Source organism: Lepeophtheirus salmonis, chromosome 13 (assembly GCF_016086655.4).
Source record: "Lepeophtheirus salmonis chromosome 13, UVic_Lsal_1.4, whole genome shotgun sequence".
NCBI classification, from domain to species: Eukaryota; Metazoa; Arthropoda; class Copepoda; order Siphonostomatoida; family Caligidae; genus Lepeophtheirus; species Lepeophtheirus salmonis.
Window position 1 is genome coordinate 3461351 of NC_052143.2, and position 13745 is coordinate 3475095.

A 13745-nucleotide genomic window follows, 5' to 3' on the forward strand; every position below is an offset into this window, starting at 1 on the left:
AATCGCCTTTGGCGTCAATAACATCCTCGACTCGACCTCCGAAACGGGAGCTGGTATTGATGATAGTTTCCTTTGGTAAAATACAAAATTCCGTCTTGATCCTGGAAATCATCTTGGATGTTGTGTTGGAGGAGGATATGTTAGGGTTTTTCTCAACTACACTCCATAAAAAGAAGTCCATTGGGCTAAGATCCAGTGAGCTTGTAGACCAACCAATGGGCACAACAAAGTAAAAAAAAAAGTTTATATATCATCTTCTGATCAGCACACCTTGTTATTGATTCATGATCACCTTCAGATTAATCTAGTTCCTTCCTGACTCTCCAGGCAAAGGACAGGTTTAAGAAGTTTGCAATCCCAATATTGTCTTTTCTGGCAGGAATTGCAACAAGCACACTCCGTCTTTTCCACGATTGTAGAATAAATACTTCGTTGATTGATTATATATATTTTTAAAATTTACTCCATTGACTTTTGGCTAGCCGCCAACATCAAACAACGTCCTACATGCACATGCGCTCAAAGTTCGCTGTTAAACAACAGCTACATGCTATCTCAAATGTTTAGCCTGGACTTACAAACCCTTTATTCCACCATTTTATAGTATGACTTATGCTACACAAAAGCATATGTAGGCATTACGTTATCCCTGTGAATTAACAAAGTCTTTACTAGATTTTATTATTTCCTAGGCAACTTTGTAAATGCTATAATATATCTTTCTTACAAATAAATAACGAAATGTATTAATTGATAGTCAGTGTGTTTGTGTGTTCTTATTCCAAAGGATATTTAAGAAACAATTCATTTAGTGGTGACAAATTAATCCTTTTTTCAGTGACCATTTATTATTATTTATATATAGGTCATCCACAATGAAGTAAAGTTGACTCCAATTTGGTATGTGGGACATACTATAAAATGAAATTTTAGATCCGTAACTCCATCTGACTCTAAGCATCTTAAAGCACGTCGTTACTTTTATTGTATCACGCAACCTTTCATCCAAAAAGAAACAGAAAAAAGTTTATAGTTTATTATAATATTGCTTTGTAATATTCTATTAAAATATTAATTGTACATTTGTGTTTGCGTATTCATCTCTTCATAAAAATAATAAAATGACTAATTTATATCTGATATAAATAATGAACAATCAACAAAAAGTTGTATTCCTGTTTTTTGAGAACGAAGCATAAGTATAGAATAACTTATTACATTGTGTATTGATCAAAAAAGAGTAAATTATGAAATAGCCATGACGTATCAAGCGATATGAGGGAATCGGCAGCTGACAACAAATACAAAGGGTATTTTGTTGTCGGTGAGGTAACACCGTGAAAAGTGAAGAAATTAGTATTTTGAAGAACTTTTGATGAGTTTTCTATTGTTAACAAAAGCAATGCAGGCAAGTCTAATACATCATTGAGATACTTTCAATTAGCTAACCAATTAAAAAAAAAAAGATTTAGAGGAATAACTACAATCTTAGGTTTTAATCTCAAATATTTTATGGTTGAGGGTAATTTTTTTAAATAAAAATTAATCGTCTAAAGATAGAACACTCTATAAAGATGTATTGTAGTAAAGTCATGTGATAAATTTAGTATTAGTTTTACGTAGAAATAAATTATATTCCAACTTTGAGTTATCGGATCTTAAAGATGAAGAATTTAGCAATTTAGCATGCTTGATTTGTAATATATTGTAAACCAAAGCAATTATAGGCAAGTATAATACATCATTGAAATACTATCAGTTAGTTAAAAAAAATTTATATTAAATTTAATTGTAATTTTTGTCCTTTAAAAAAAGTTAACCGTGACCTTAGTTTTTGACACTCATTTTTTCAAGATTACTTTTTGATTATAAACTAACTTCCTTCGATTAGGTTGTAAACCGTCGAAGATGTACAGAAAAACTAAGAAAAAATATTTTGCACCCTTTTATGAACTCAAAAGAAAAGTGATTCCGCTACAAGATGACTACTTCAACCCTTTTTACAAATAAATCGATAGTCGAAGATACAGAAAGAGAGAGACTGCACATTTAGTAAGTCGAGTTTAGAGGCTTCAAGATATCCGTTTTGGAATTTCCCAAAAGTGTTAACATTCTGCACACGACCACTGAGTTTTTAGGAAATACAACAATTCAGAAATAAAGATGGGGAACTTGCTGATTATGTCACTGTCTATACATAGATTTCACTTCAAAATGTAATACTTAATCACTTAAGGGCTATTTATTCTCTAGGCTGCAAGAAGTAAGAACTGTTACATACTTGTCTGGATAGACTCCTCTTAATATACCACGAATTACTGGAGAGGTTCGATATGAATGGAAATGGAATGGTCTTATATTATTGTTTTTTAATTTAATTGCTTAAGCAGATTTTCGTTACGATGTTATTTTTTGTTTGTTTGAACAATGCATAACAAATGATTGTTATATTAATTAATTAATATTATGTTGTGATGAAGTTACTATATGTTTTTTGGAATGTATACATATATGAAATCTATGTAGTGAGAATAAAGTAATTATGTAATATAAAAAAAAATGAAACTAACTAAAGATATAAATCTTTATTAAAAAGATTAGATTGTTAAAGTCATGAATGGGTGTAGGGGTGGGATTTTTAAAAACCATAGCTTCATTTCTATATAGTAAAAAAGAAAAAAGAGGTTTAATCCAACATACACTCTTATATTATAATATAATAAATGTAGAAAAATACTATAAAAACATATAACAATGAAATCTGGATTAAAGCAACAATTCTTTTGTTTCGAGAAAAATGTTAGTCTTCGGTATTTGAAGAATATCTAAAAGTTGATTTAAAAAATGTATTTACTTGTGTATAAGGAAAAATAATTAATAAACCCTATTAAAAATATATATTACATTTAATGGAATTTAGCAAATTTGCTGGAATTGGCAGTTAAGGATCATAAAAGTACTTATGTTGAAGAAGTTCTTATTACGAGCGGCCAATTAAAATCTAAATACCTTGAATTTTAAACTTACTAGATACAATTGATTAATTAAAAATAGAACCTCAACAAAATTAATATAACAAATAGAAGTGGTTGTGAGCTCACTTAATCATTAATGTAGTCAGCCTTAGCGGCAACGATGGCTTCCAGGCAACGGCCGAGGGCCTGGCTCCCACTGCAGATATAGTCCTCTTTCATGGCGTACCAGTGCTTGCTGACAGTGTCTTTGAGGGCCTCGGTGTTTGGATGACTGACACTACACACTTGACATGACCCCAAAAGGTGATGTATAGATTGTTGGCGGCAAAAGTGTCAAAAAAGAACTCATAAGACTTATTCGAAAGAGTCTTGGAAAAAAGGAGATTTTTTTTTTTCATTTTTGATGTCAAAAGTGGCCTCGCCACTCCCACAAGGCTTTATCCAGCCAATTTTTGATAGCTCTTGGTACAATTTCGTGTGGAACCCCGAGATCTCATTCATAGGCCTCTTGAACATGAGAAGATTGGCCGGGGCTGTTTCCTTTAAATCCTCTGGGTCCAGTTTGGTCTTTTTGACAGAGCCCTTGTTCCTCTTTCCCTGTTGAGACATGCTTACAGCGTAGAAGGTTGTCCTGGATACTCTCAACTGTTTGGAGTGTGCAATTAAAAATTCGTCAATATCGTTCAAGTGTCATTTTCTCGAATTGTACGTAAGCTAGGAAGCTCAGATTTGCTTTATTTTATAACTAATTGTTTATGCTTTAATATATCGAAATATGAATTGATTTCAATATTTCATCCTTCATTAATTATTGAATTAATAATGTTCAGATTTCAATGAACCACCCTGTATATTAAAGAATAACCACATTTGTTCCAATCATGTTTGTGTCTGGGTCATTCCATGGGAAATGTACACTATTATATATTTTGATTTAATTTGAATAAAATTTGGTAAGAATAATAACCTATTATTGAGAAACTCGAAAATGAAATTTCAGAATTGTTACTCAAACCAACTTTGAGTGATGAGCTCCTTTTCATGATAAATTTGATCAATAATATTCTAGAAGAGTTTTGCATTTTATAGTGTATTTCGTAAGCCATTCCTTTGATGGATGCATATCCATAAGAAATAAATAAATTATAATAATAATCATTTAGCCATATAATTTACAAGTAAATAGCTTTCAAAAAATACTTAACTCAGTCTGTAAGCATTAAACCCTTCACAACCAATAAATGTGATTGTCTATTAAATACTTATATATATTAAAATAACAAATTTAACCTTCCATATATATCAACCCCAAAGATCACTATTAATCTTTGTTCCAAAAGTAAGAAATTGACTTGATTTTGTTTTCATAGATTTTTTGATGAAATTTATCGGAGCTCTTAACTCAGAGCTGGATTGAGTTACAGATGTAAAATTTTATTTTTAAGCTTCCCAATACTAGGTAATTTGATATACATCCTTAATTTTTCAATTTAAGTCGAATGAAAAATATAAAACAAGTATAACTTTTTTCATACTCGTAAAATTATGGATACCATGTTCGAAGGACTATTGTGGGTAGGGTAAAAGATAAACTCATAGAAGAAATATGCTCTAAAAAATAGTTTTCTATACATATTTGGGAATTTGACAAAGCTTATATCTAGATATTTTTAAAATTTACCCGTTGTAACATTAAAACTTGCTCTTATCTGGATAATTTCTAAGTACACACATTGTTTTTATGCAAAGCACTTTATAAAGTAAACTCACTATTTCTGAAAAAAAGGTTAATCTTATACAATTTGATCATTTTTGTATTTATTTATCTAATAAACAACAACCTTTTGGAAATGACGTCATACAAAATACTTCCTCTACAATTTTTCCAAATTGTTACATGATTATAAGATTAGTACTTGTAAGCAGTAACATGGGGTAAATCATGCAATCTATAATAGGGATGTAATTTTTTTAGCTTCTGAGAAAAGGATTATCAAGCTTCCCCCCTTAAGGTATTAAAAGTCACATAGTCTTACAATTGAATGTTATTTACTAGGAGGAAAAACATAGTAAATATTTTTTCTAGAAGATAGAGCCACAGCTCTATCTTATACTTTTAAATTCAGAGAGCACTAGATTTAATTAATTTTTAGTAGATTAAAACCAATCCAACAATCATATTCCGATATTTGCCCATGTTTTTAAAATTGGATTGGTACAAAACCTCTAAAAATAACCAATGTTCCAACATAAAATCCCCATTTTAATGCCTTCTATTAAAAATTACCATAATGTAGTCAAATAAAAATCTCTCCAAAAAAACAAGACACTTGAATTTACATAATGCAGTAATTAATTGCATTAACTCTATTAGAATACTTACAAAAAGCAACTTAGGTATTGAGTCATGACTTCTTGACATGTAATCCTCCAGTCCAAAAAGTCCCTTTAACTGCGATGATAAGACGTGAAAAGCAGCTGCTGTCGTGTATCCACTCACAAGGACTTCGCTCAACAACCAACTGTATTTCCCTAGTCGAAGTATATAAAAAAGGAGTAACCACAGACTTGAGCAAAAAGTTAATGCAGAAACAATTTCTAACTGTGTTGTATCTTTTGGAACACTTGAGTCTATTACAGTGTCTGTAGGTAGGATATTTGCTAATACATTGGAGACGAGTATTGAGGTAAGTGGATTTGTGCCTGAAAAACAAGAAGAAGAAAATAAAATTGATGAAGTATAAACAATGTACAATAGTCAGAATCCATTTAACATTTATTTCTTTTGATTGAAGTAAAAATCTAGAACAACTTTATTGTCATTTTTGAAAATAAAATGTTTATGACGTTTCAGAACATACTGCCAGACATAAACAAATTTGTCAATACTTAATACTTAATACTTATGTAAATAAGTAAAGGCTCCTTCATAAGTCTTAAAGGTATTATTTTACGCGAAAATTATTGTTAGAAAATATTAAAAATAAAAGTTATTTATATAAATAAAGCAAAGTTCATTTGTATGAATGTTTGTATAGTGCTTCCTGATGTATAATATATAGAAAAAGCAATATAAAGGGGAGGGGGAAATGATTATAATATACAGGGAGCAGTGTATTTAAAGAACTAAATCTTGTAGGGGTTTCGCTCGACTCATATTAAAAAATGTAAAAAGGGAAGTACTTTATATGCAATCAAAAAATTAATTTGTCCTCAAATGAAGTTAATCAACGAGCTAAAGTAGTGCCTTGCTCAACAAATCGTTTCATTTTTTTTCTCAGGCTATTGTTATTAGTTTTTTATTCTTGAGGAGAGAATGTCTAAAAATTGAGGGAGTAGCTACATTTGAGTGGGCTCATAAAACACCAAAAAATTGTTGTGTGGGATTTTCTACATTCCTAAAGCAAAATTTGTTTGTTCGTCGACGCATAATAACTCCATGTGATGCCGTGTACTACAAATAGTAGTCTATAGTTCTGTTAATATTTCATATAAACAACTTATTCAATATAACTGCTGTTCTTAGTCAATACATCCGATAGACTAGAGTGGAAAGTGTTACATGCTGTACGAATGTATTTTCCTGGACGATCTATCCATTTTTTTTCGATGGCATTGTGGAGGAATAAAAAAATCTTATAGGAGTAAACTTTCATCTTTCATTCTACATAACCTTATGCAAAATAATCGAGGGGATTGAGATCTGGACTTGAAGGAAGCTATATCGATTATTCATAAAATTGATTTTTTTTCTTTAATTCCTGAGATTTTCGACCAGAATTTATTGGAGCTCTATCTTGCTGAAAAAGGATTTTGTTGTTATCCGAAGAATGCCACAGCGACGAGCTTTTCGAAGCTTCCGGATTGTATATTCAAATGCACCATGCTGTATGGAGTCATCCAGAGTCCGGTGAGATTTCAATCTTATGAGATAGTATTATTTTTATTTTATCTCTGATAAAGTTTTCTAATAATGACGTAATTCCCATAAATCAAAGTGTTATAATACAAAAGTTGAAGCTACTCTTATTAAAGTTACAAAAATTAAATCCATGATATAAAAAGCACTACTCTTTTATTCTTCGTGATTTATACACATCATTTGCTGATTCATGTGGTAGTCCTTGCTTGAGATCAAAAGATTTAGATAAATTCCTATTTGTATTATCAAAGTTACATGATGTGCATTGTAATAAAAAACGAATAGATTAAAATAAATAAAATGAACAACGGAAACTGATGAGTTATACGTTCTAATATATTTTTCAAAGATTATATAGGAAGTTTTTTTTTCCAAATAATTTGTTGCTGAAGATAAAATCTTGAAATAATTTCACGAAAGAACAAAATAGATGAGAAGTAGATGGTAACCCAAAAATTGTTATCTTAAGAAAAATGAATATTATTTGATAAAAGTGTTTCCAATAATTTCCATTCGTTTTTATAGACTTTAAAAAGAGTATTTCTTTCGTTACAGAAATCCAAAGGCAAGAAATTCTACTTTTGATATTCCATTCTTACCTCCATTTTTGCGAAAATATTCTATTTAGGAATTGATAGTGGCAAATCAGAGTACAATATTCCAGGTTTTTAATAAATTTATAGGAAGAGCTTTTGCACCATCAAAAATTTAAATATTTGTCCCTTTTCCACAATCCCATCGTCAAAAAGTTACTTCCTCATGTTCTAAAGGTCGGATCTCAGAGATATCACAAACAAATGAACAACAGATCGGGGGACTTATTATAATATACCTAATCGACAAAATAATGGCGTCAAAGGATTGAATAATATATTTAGTAAATAACTTCATTTCAGATCAACCTGTTAAGAACCTCATTCTACTCATATAAATGTTCATTTATACTTATAATAATAAAGTTTCATTCTTTGTCATCTTTGAGAGGATATAGCGTAATCAAAAATAGATAAACTTCTATTAAAAATTCATTTAAATAAAATTAAAGATTCTTAGCAATAATTGGTGGTATTTTTTTTTTTTGAATGTTTGGGAAAACAAGTAATTCCTGGTGTGAGTAAAAACTACCCTAGAAATGAGTTGATAAAAACTATAGTGATTTAGAGAGACATCATGTCAGTTAATATGCTGTCGAGTCTTAAATGAAGGAAGCTATGTAAAAGCTGTTATTATTTAGTAGCTTATCTAAAGGCAGTCTATATTTAATTCATTTGGTGAAGCTGTTACGAGAACGTAGTAAGGAGTGATTCTTAATAAAATATGTTAGTAATATGAGCCACTTTTCATTTCATTTTTTAACATATTTGTAATGTCAAAACAAATGTGTCCTACACTAAAATGAAGAATGAATGATGTCAACTTTAAATGAAATGAATATATAATACATTGGGTAATCTTTCATAATTCAACGCTTGCCGGAAATGACCTTTTTCAATCACCTATTTATCTTTACAGCGTAGTTTCCTTACGCGTAAAATTTATCACTGTGCCCTTTTTTCTAGGGGAACTTTCCTCAATGTACTCTTTCCATATGTGGTGATAAGGGTCCAGTGAACCTTTTAACACAGGTTATTAGTTAGTGTTGAGACTCTGATTGACTTTTTTTTGGGGTTCGGTATTAAGCTTTTTTTTTATATACCAATTGCAGTCAATATTTTGGTCCATCCCACTCAGACCTTTGACCGAAATTTAATGTTTTTCGAATGCATATTTTTTTTTTTTTTTTTTTTTTTACAGAGAAATGCAAATGTGGCATTTGTCGGACCCAGGACGAGACGAGTGATCAGTTCCTCTTTGGATGTGATTTTACTTTTTACAATACATAAAGCCAGTGGCAAACTTTTACATGAGCAATTTGTTTTTTGTAACTTGAAAAAATATGATTTCTTGGCCTTTTACTCCGTAAAAGAGGAAACTGTTATTAACCCAGCTATTACAAAGGCTCATCATATTGTAGATGGGAAACGTGCTTCCTCGGAGTATGATATCTCCCGTGTTGTATCCGATGTGAAACTTCACCAACATATTTTAAACAGATAGTCCTTTTTCAAACAAATTCTACAATTCACTATTTTGAACGATAGGTATTTTTCCTTATTCTTGATATTTGTTTTTTTTTAACATTCTTTATTTGGTTAATATATTATACAGAGCTTATACACTTTAATAAAACGAAGCAATTCCGTAACAAATACACAAATAAACATTATAGTTGATACTTAATGCTCTGGGGTAGAATTTCCACTAAGCGCTCAGCATCAATCTTTAAAATAAATAAATAAATAGTAGTAATGCAAATTAACAATCATGATAAATATTTCTTTGATTACATGAGGTGGATGGAAGGTAACAAAATTCTTCTTCTGCAAAATTCCATGACTCAGATCCTGACAAAAGAATTTTCATTACGAGACAGACAAAATGTGGGCGGAAGGTGCCAAGATGGGTTTTCTCAATTCATCTTTGGTAAAGTATATATACAGGGTAGGGCAGCAAAACGTAGGCTGTTAATTTATGTTTATTTTCTCAGTACTATGAAATGGTTTAGTTACTATATTTTTTGATATTCTGTTTCCGTCGTTCTTTTTACATAAACAAATCATACTAATCATTGAGTCATTTAATCATCATAAGCGAGCAACACACAAAAAGGCAGCTTATCTCAGATATCCTAGATTCTGGAGTTGATGTGATGAAGATTACAGAAATTGTTAAGTGTTCTAGGAGCCTGGTTTTCAAGTTGGCCCAGATGATTTTTTTTTGGAAAAACCTCTTGAGGATGTGAGAAAGTGGAGGGCATAATTTAAAGAGGGATACGAAGTTCTTGTTAAGTTTGGAGAAGTATATAATGGAGAATCCCCCTAAGTCGATAAATTGTCTCGCCAACGACATCTATGTGGCCCCTAGGAGTATCAAGAGGGATATGAAGCACAACTTAGGATTATTTTCTTTCACAAAGACCCCATGACACCTTCTGACTGAGAGCATGAAAACCAGGAGGCTCGAGAGGTGCAAGAAAATCCTCACATGGATCAAGGCAAATGGGTCCATTGTGAAAATTTTCTGGGATAAAAAGATTTTCACTTCATAGTTGATTAATTCCACATTTATTTGTAAGACCCATCCAAACCCAATTTTTCTTGGGGACCGATATATAACGAATTCTGTACAGGACCAAATTATGTAGTTTGGTACAATAAAGTTACTAATAGTGTCAGATCAGACTAAGATTTTCAGACCAAAACCCTACTCTAGGATTAGTGCATCTATTACAAATACATAGATAAATATTTAGTATGTTGGAAAAATTGATAAGGCTATTCTATTATTGCTTTGGTAAAATTCGAATCAATCATTAATTTTTTACCTTTGTGGCTCACAAATGCAAAATAAAAATAGTCTAAAGAGGTTTGTAGCAGTGCAACCTTTTATCTTTTTGAGTAAAAAAATAAAAATATTGCCATCAATAACCCAATAGGAGAAAAATGAACCTTTGGTTCATAACAATCCATCTTCCAAATGGAAAAAAGGAAAAATATTCAGACAAAAATAATGAAACTTTCGATTTACACCCCTAAATATCATCTTTATTTTACGTCCTATATTAAAATGGACTATAAGCTTCGAGGCTATTATTAATATTGTATGATTAATTAATCAACAATATTAAGACGAAGAGACTTTATGTGGACACTGACAAAGGACCATTTTTGAAAGTCTTTAGTCTGAATATTATTGTATAAAGAAGAAAAATATGCTTACGGAAGAATCATTTCTCTCAATGGATGATTTAATATTAAATGAAAGTATGCGGTGGTTATGGATTAGAGTTGTTACTTGCTCATTCTTCCATATGAGTGACTTTCTTTCGATCAAATAATATTTATTTATGAATAAATTTTACTTCATTTGGATTCTTTTTCTCCTGCAAATCCTTCCTTCAACAGAGCATTTAAAGTGGTTTTTTTTTGTCGGTGGGGGAGAACGAAAACTAATTATAGCTAAAGCCTATAACTAATTTAAATATACCCATATTAAGCAACAATACATGCACATAATTGATTGAATTGAAAGTTCATTAATAAGCCTAATTAATCCTCAATATGCTCTACTTTTTAAGGAGGTGGAAAATATGTTGTCGTATTTATGCCTAAAGTTTTGTAAGGATGTTTTTTTTATTCCATATATACGCAAATACATTGTACATATGGTATATGAACGTTCGATTGGAGAAACAAATTTGTAACCAATAATACCAAATGCAATATGTATATATATAAGCCGTCGTCTCACATTTAATTCTGACACACTTTACATAGATTAATTGAAAATCTATTATAAGCCACTTGATATTTTGACATATCGTAGGATAAAGAAGATACGACTTATATTTGGCCTCAATAACGCCCTTCAACCAGCCTGGAAATGACGCGCAGATCTTAATAATATAGTCTGGCTCAAGTTTTCTCATTTTTCCTTTATATTCTTTCCATGAGAATACTCAAATTTGGTGGACATTTACTACAAAACTTGATCTCATGTACTGTACTCAAAGGGGTTGAAGTCAGACGAGGATAGAGACCATAAGTTCTTTGGCCAACATAAATCATTTCAATTTTTTAGGAATTTAGGATAAAATGTATGGAGGATGTATCTTTTAAGGAAGTGTTGGAAAAACGGGGGATATTTAAGATATTACACTTAAAAATGGAGAACTTGGCCCGAGATATTGTTTTTTATTTATATCGTTTCTCTTGGAAATATACAGCTTTTCATTTTACTACTACAAGACAAAGTCAAAACTCAAAACATAAGGCAGATTGAATAAAAGATAGATACATAAGGTAAAATAACTCAATCGATTTATGTTTTAAGGAGTCTATCGAATAAAATTATTGATTGTGCGTTATATTGGTTATGATATAAAATTGTTACCAATACACTTACTAGGGACATAATTTTTGGAGCATCGCTGGACGATAAGATGTGTTTCTTCTCTAAAATATGCATTGAGACAGCTGTTCATTTCCTGCCTTAATGAGAAGCAACATCATACATCTCACGGGAAATATAATATAGTTTATCTGCATTTGAAAATTATACTTCAAACTAGTCATTTTACTTTTATATACATAGGTCCTTATCAAGATGGAATCAATTTTATTACGATAGAAGTTAAAAACTTTTTGTACAAATTTAGATCCACGAAAACACTACAACCAGAAAATAAAAGTTTGGTTCTAAATAACTTATTCAGACGCCATTAATAAATGATATATGATTTATTCGGTCCAAGCCTTTTTTTTTTTTTTTTTTAAACCCTCATATTGTTTAAAGCATTATACTAGAAAAATGGTTATATTTCAAAATTAATTTAGAAATACAATCAAGGGACGCCTTATTTACATTATCAATAGCTTCCTTTTGCCTTAATGCCCTAGTGCAGAACTTTTCACAACAGTTCTTTATAATGCACAGTTCTAGATTGGCTCGAGAAGTGTTAATGGTGTCCTTCAGTTGGTCTATTGTTGTGTATCAGACTCCAAAAACTTCCCTTGAGGAATATCAAAGTTCATGGGGGAACACTTGGGACTGTGGAGAGGCCAAGAGTCTCGCCTTTCAAGCTTGTTGAGAAGGATTTTGCTCTAAGTTAGACGTTTTATTCGATCTATAGGCTTCAAACATGACAAAGAGTTCTCTTGTACGCATTAAGGCTTAAGTCTGGCTTCACTAAGTGGGGCATGGTGGTGTAGCTGCTGCTAAATTCACATCCAAGGCTATTGACGCTCAACTTGCCTCTTATGCCTTCAATGGTACTTTTAATGACTTTAACTAATTATTTTGACCTCTTTAGACTTGATTTGGAGGTTTTGAAAGCTTTTTTTGCCTCTCGTGGTCACTCGTTACAGAGTAGAGCGGTTACATTCCATCACTTTAGATATCTTTTATTGTGATTTTCCATGCATAGATAGCTCCAGAAATTGAGCTCTGCGTTGCTCCATGTTTTTGGGTATGAGGCTCGTATTACTTATCGGTGGACTTTTCTTATTTTTTGTTTAAAGTTTCTTTCGAGAGTTGCTTATAATAATTTATTTAGGCAAAACATCGAAATATAACAAATAGGACCAAAGCGTCCCATTTAAAAAAAATGTTGCATTTTAGACAGAGAGCTTTGTATTATTTATGGAACTTTGGATTGCGATTTATCCCACCTTTAAACAAAATCATTTAATTAAGTGTGGCAGAATTTCATTGACTTATATATCTAAATAATTTGATCACTTATTATGACCTGGATCAACTGTGATAAAAGTAATACAAACAGCCTCAAACCTTTTATTCTCTAAATACATGTTTTTACGAACATTGTTTTTAATTTCTTGCAATTTCTCGGGAGCTCTGTCATTTCCTCATGGTGGATCATCCATCAACGGCTGATAAACAAAACACACACGTTATTTTCTCATAAACGATGAGAGTTGATAGTTCACAAACACATACGTACTTCATCTCCTCTCATAAAAACTCAAATGATCCATAAATAACGTATTATCTATTTATATTTATTTTCTTTTTCCAACTCACAAACCCATAATAATAAATTCAGACTATTTCTTTCATATATTTTTTGTGATTAATTACTTATCTGTTAGAGAAAGCTGCAAAATTACATCGTAGAAATTAAAAAGTGGATAATGAAATTAGTACATTCACTCCTAGGCATATGATTTTAAATTGTTGTTTTTTATCGCACGACGTTTTTCTTTGGAAATATTTGAAATACAAAAAAA

The 13745-nt window shown here is 31.0% G+C and overlaps 1 protein-coding gene across 1 annotated transcript in view; it reads right to left on the bottom strand.

The window, feature by feature from the left end:
• LOC121127747 (prestin) overlaps positions 1-13745 on the bottom strand; it is a 134613-nt gene that overhangs the window by 67647 nt on the left and 53221 nt on the right. The window contains exon 4 of the mRNA XM_040723228.2: positions 5359-5678. Coding sequence (XP_040579162.1) covers positions 5359-5678 — 320 coding nt within the window. The remainder of the gene's footprint in view (positions 1-5358; positions 5679-13745) is intronic.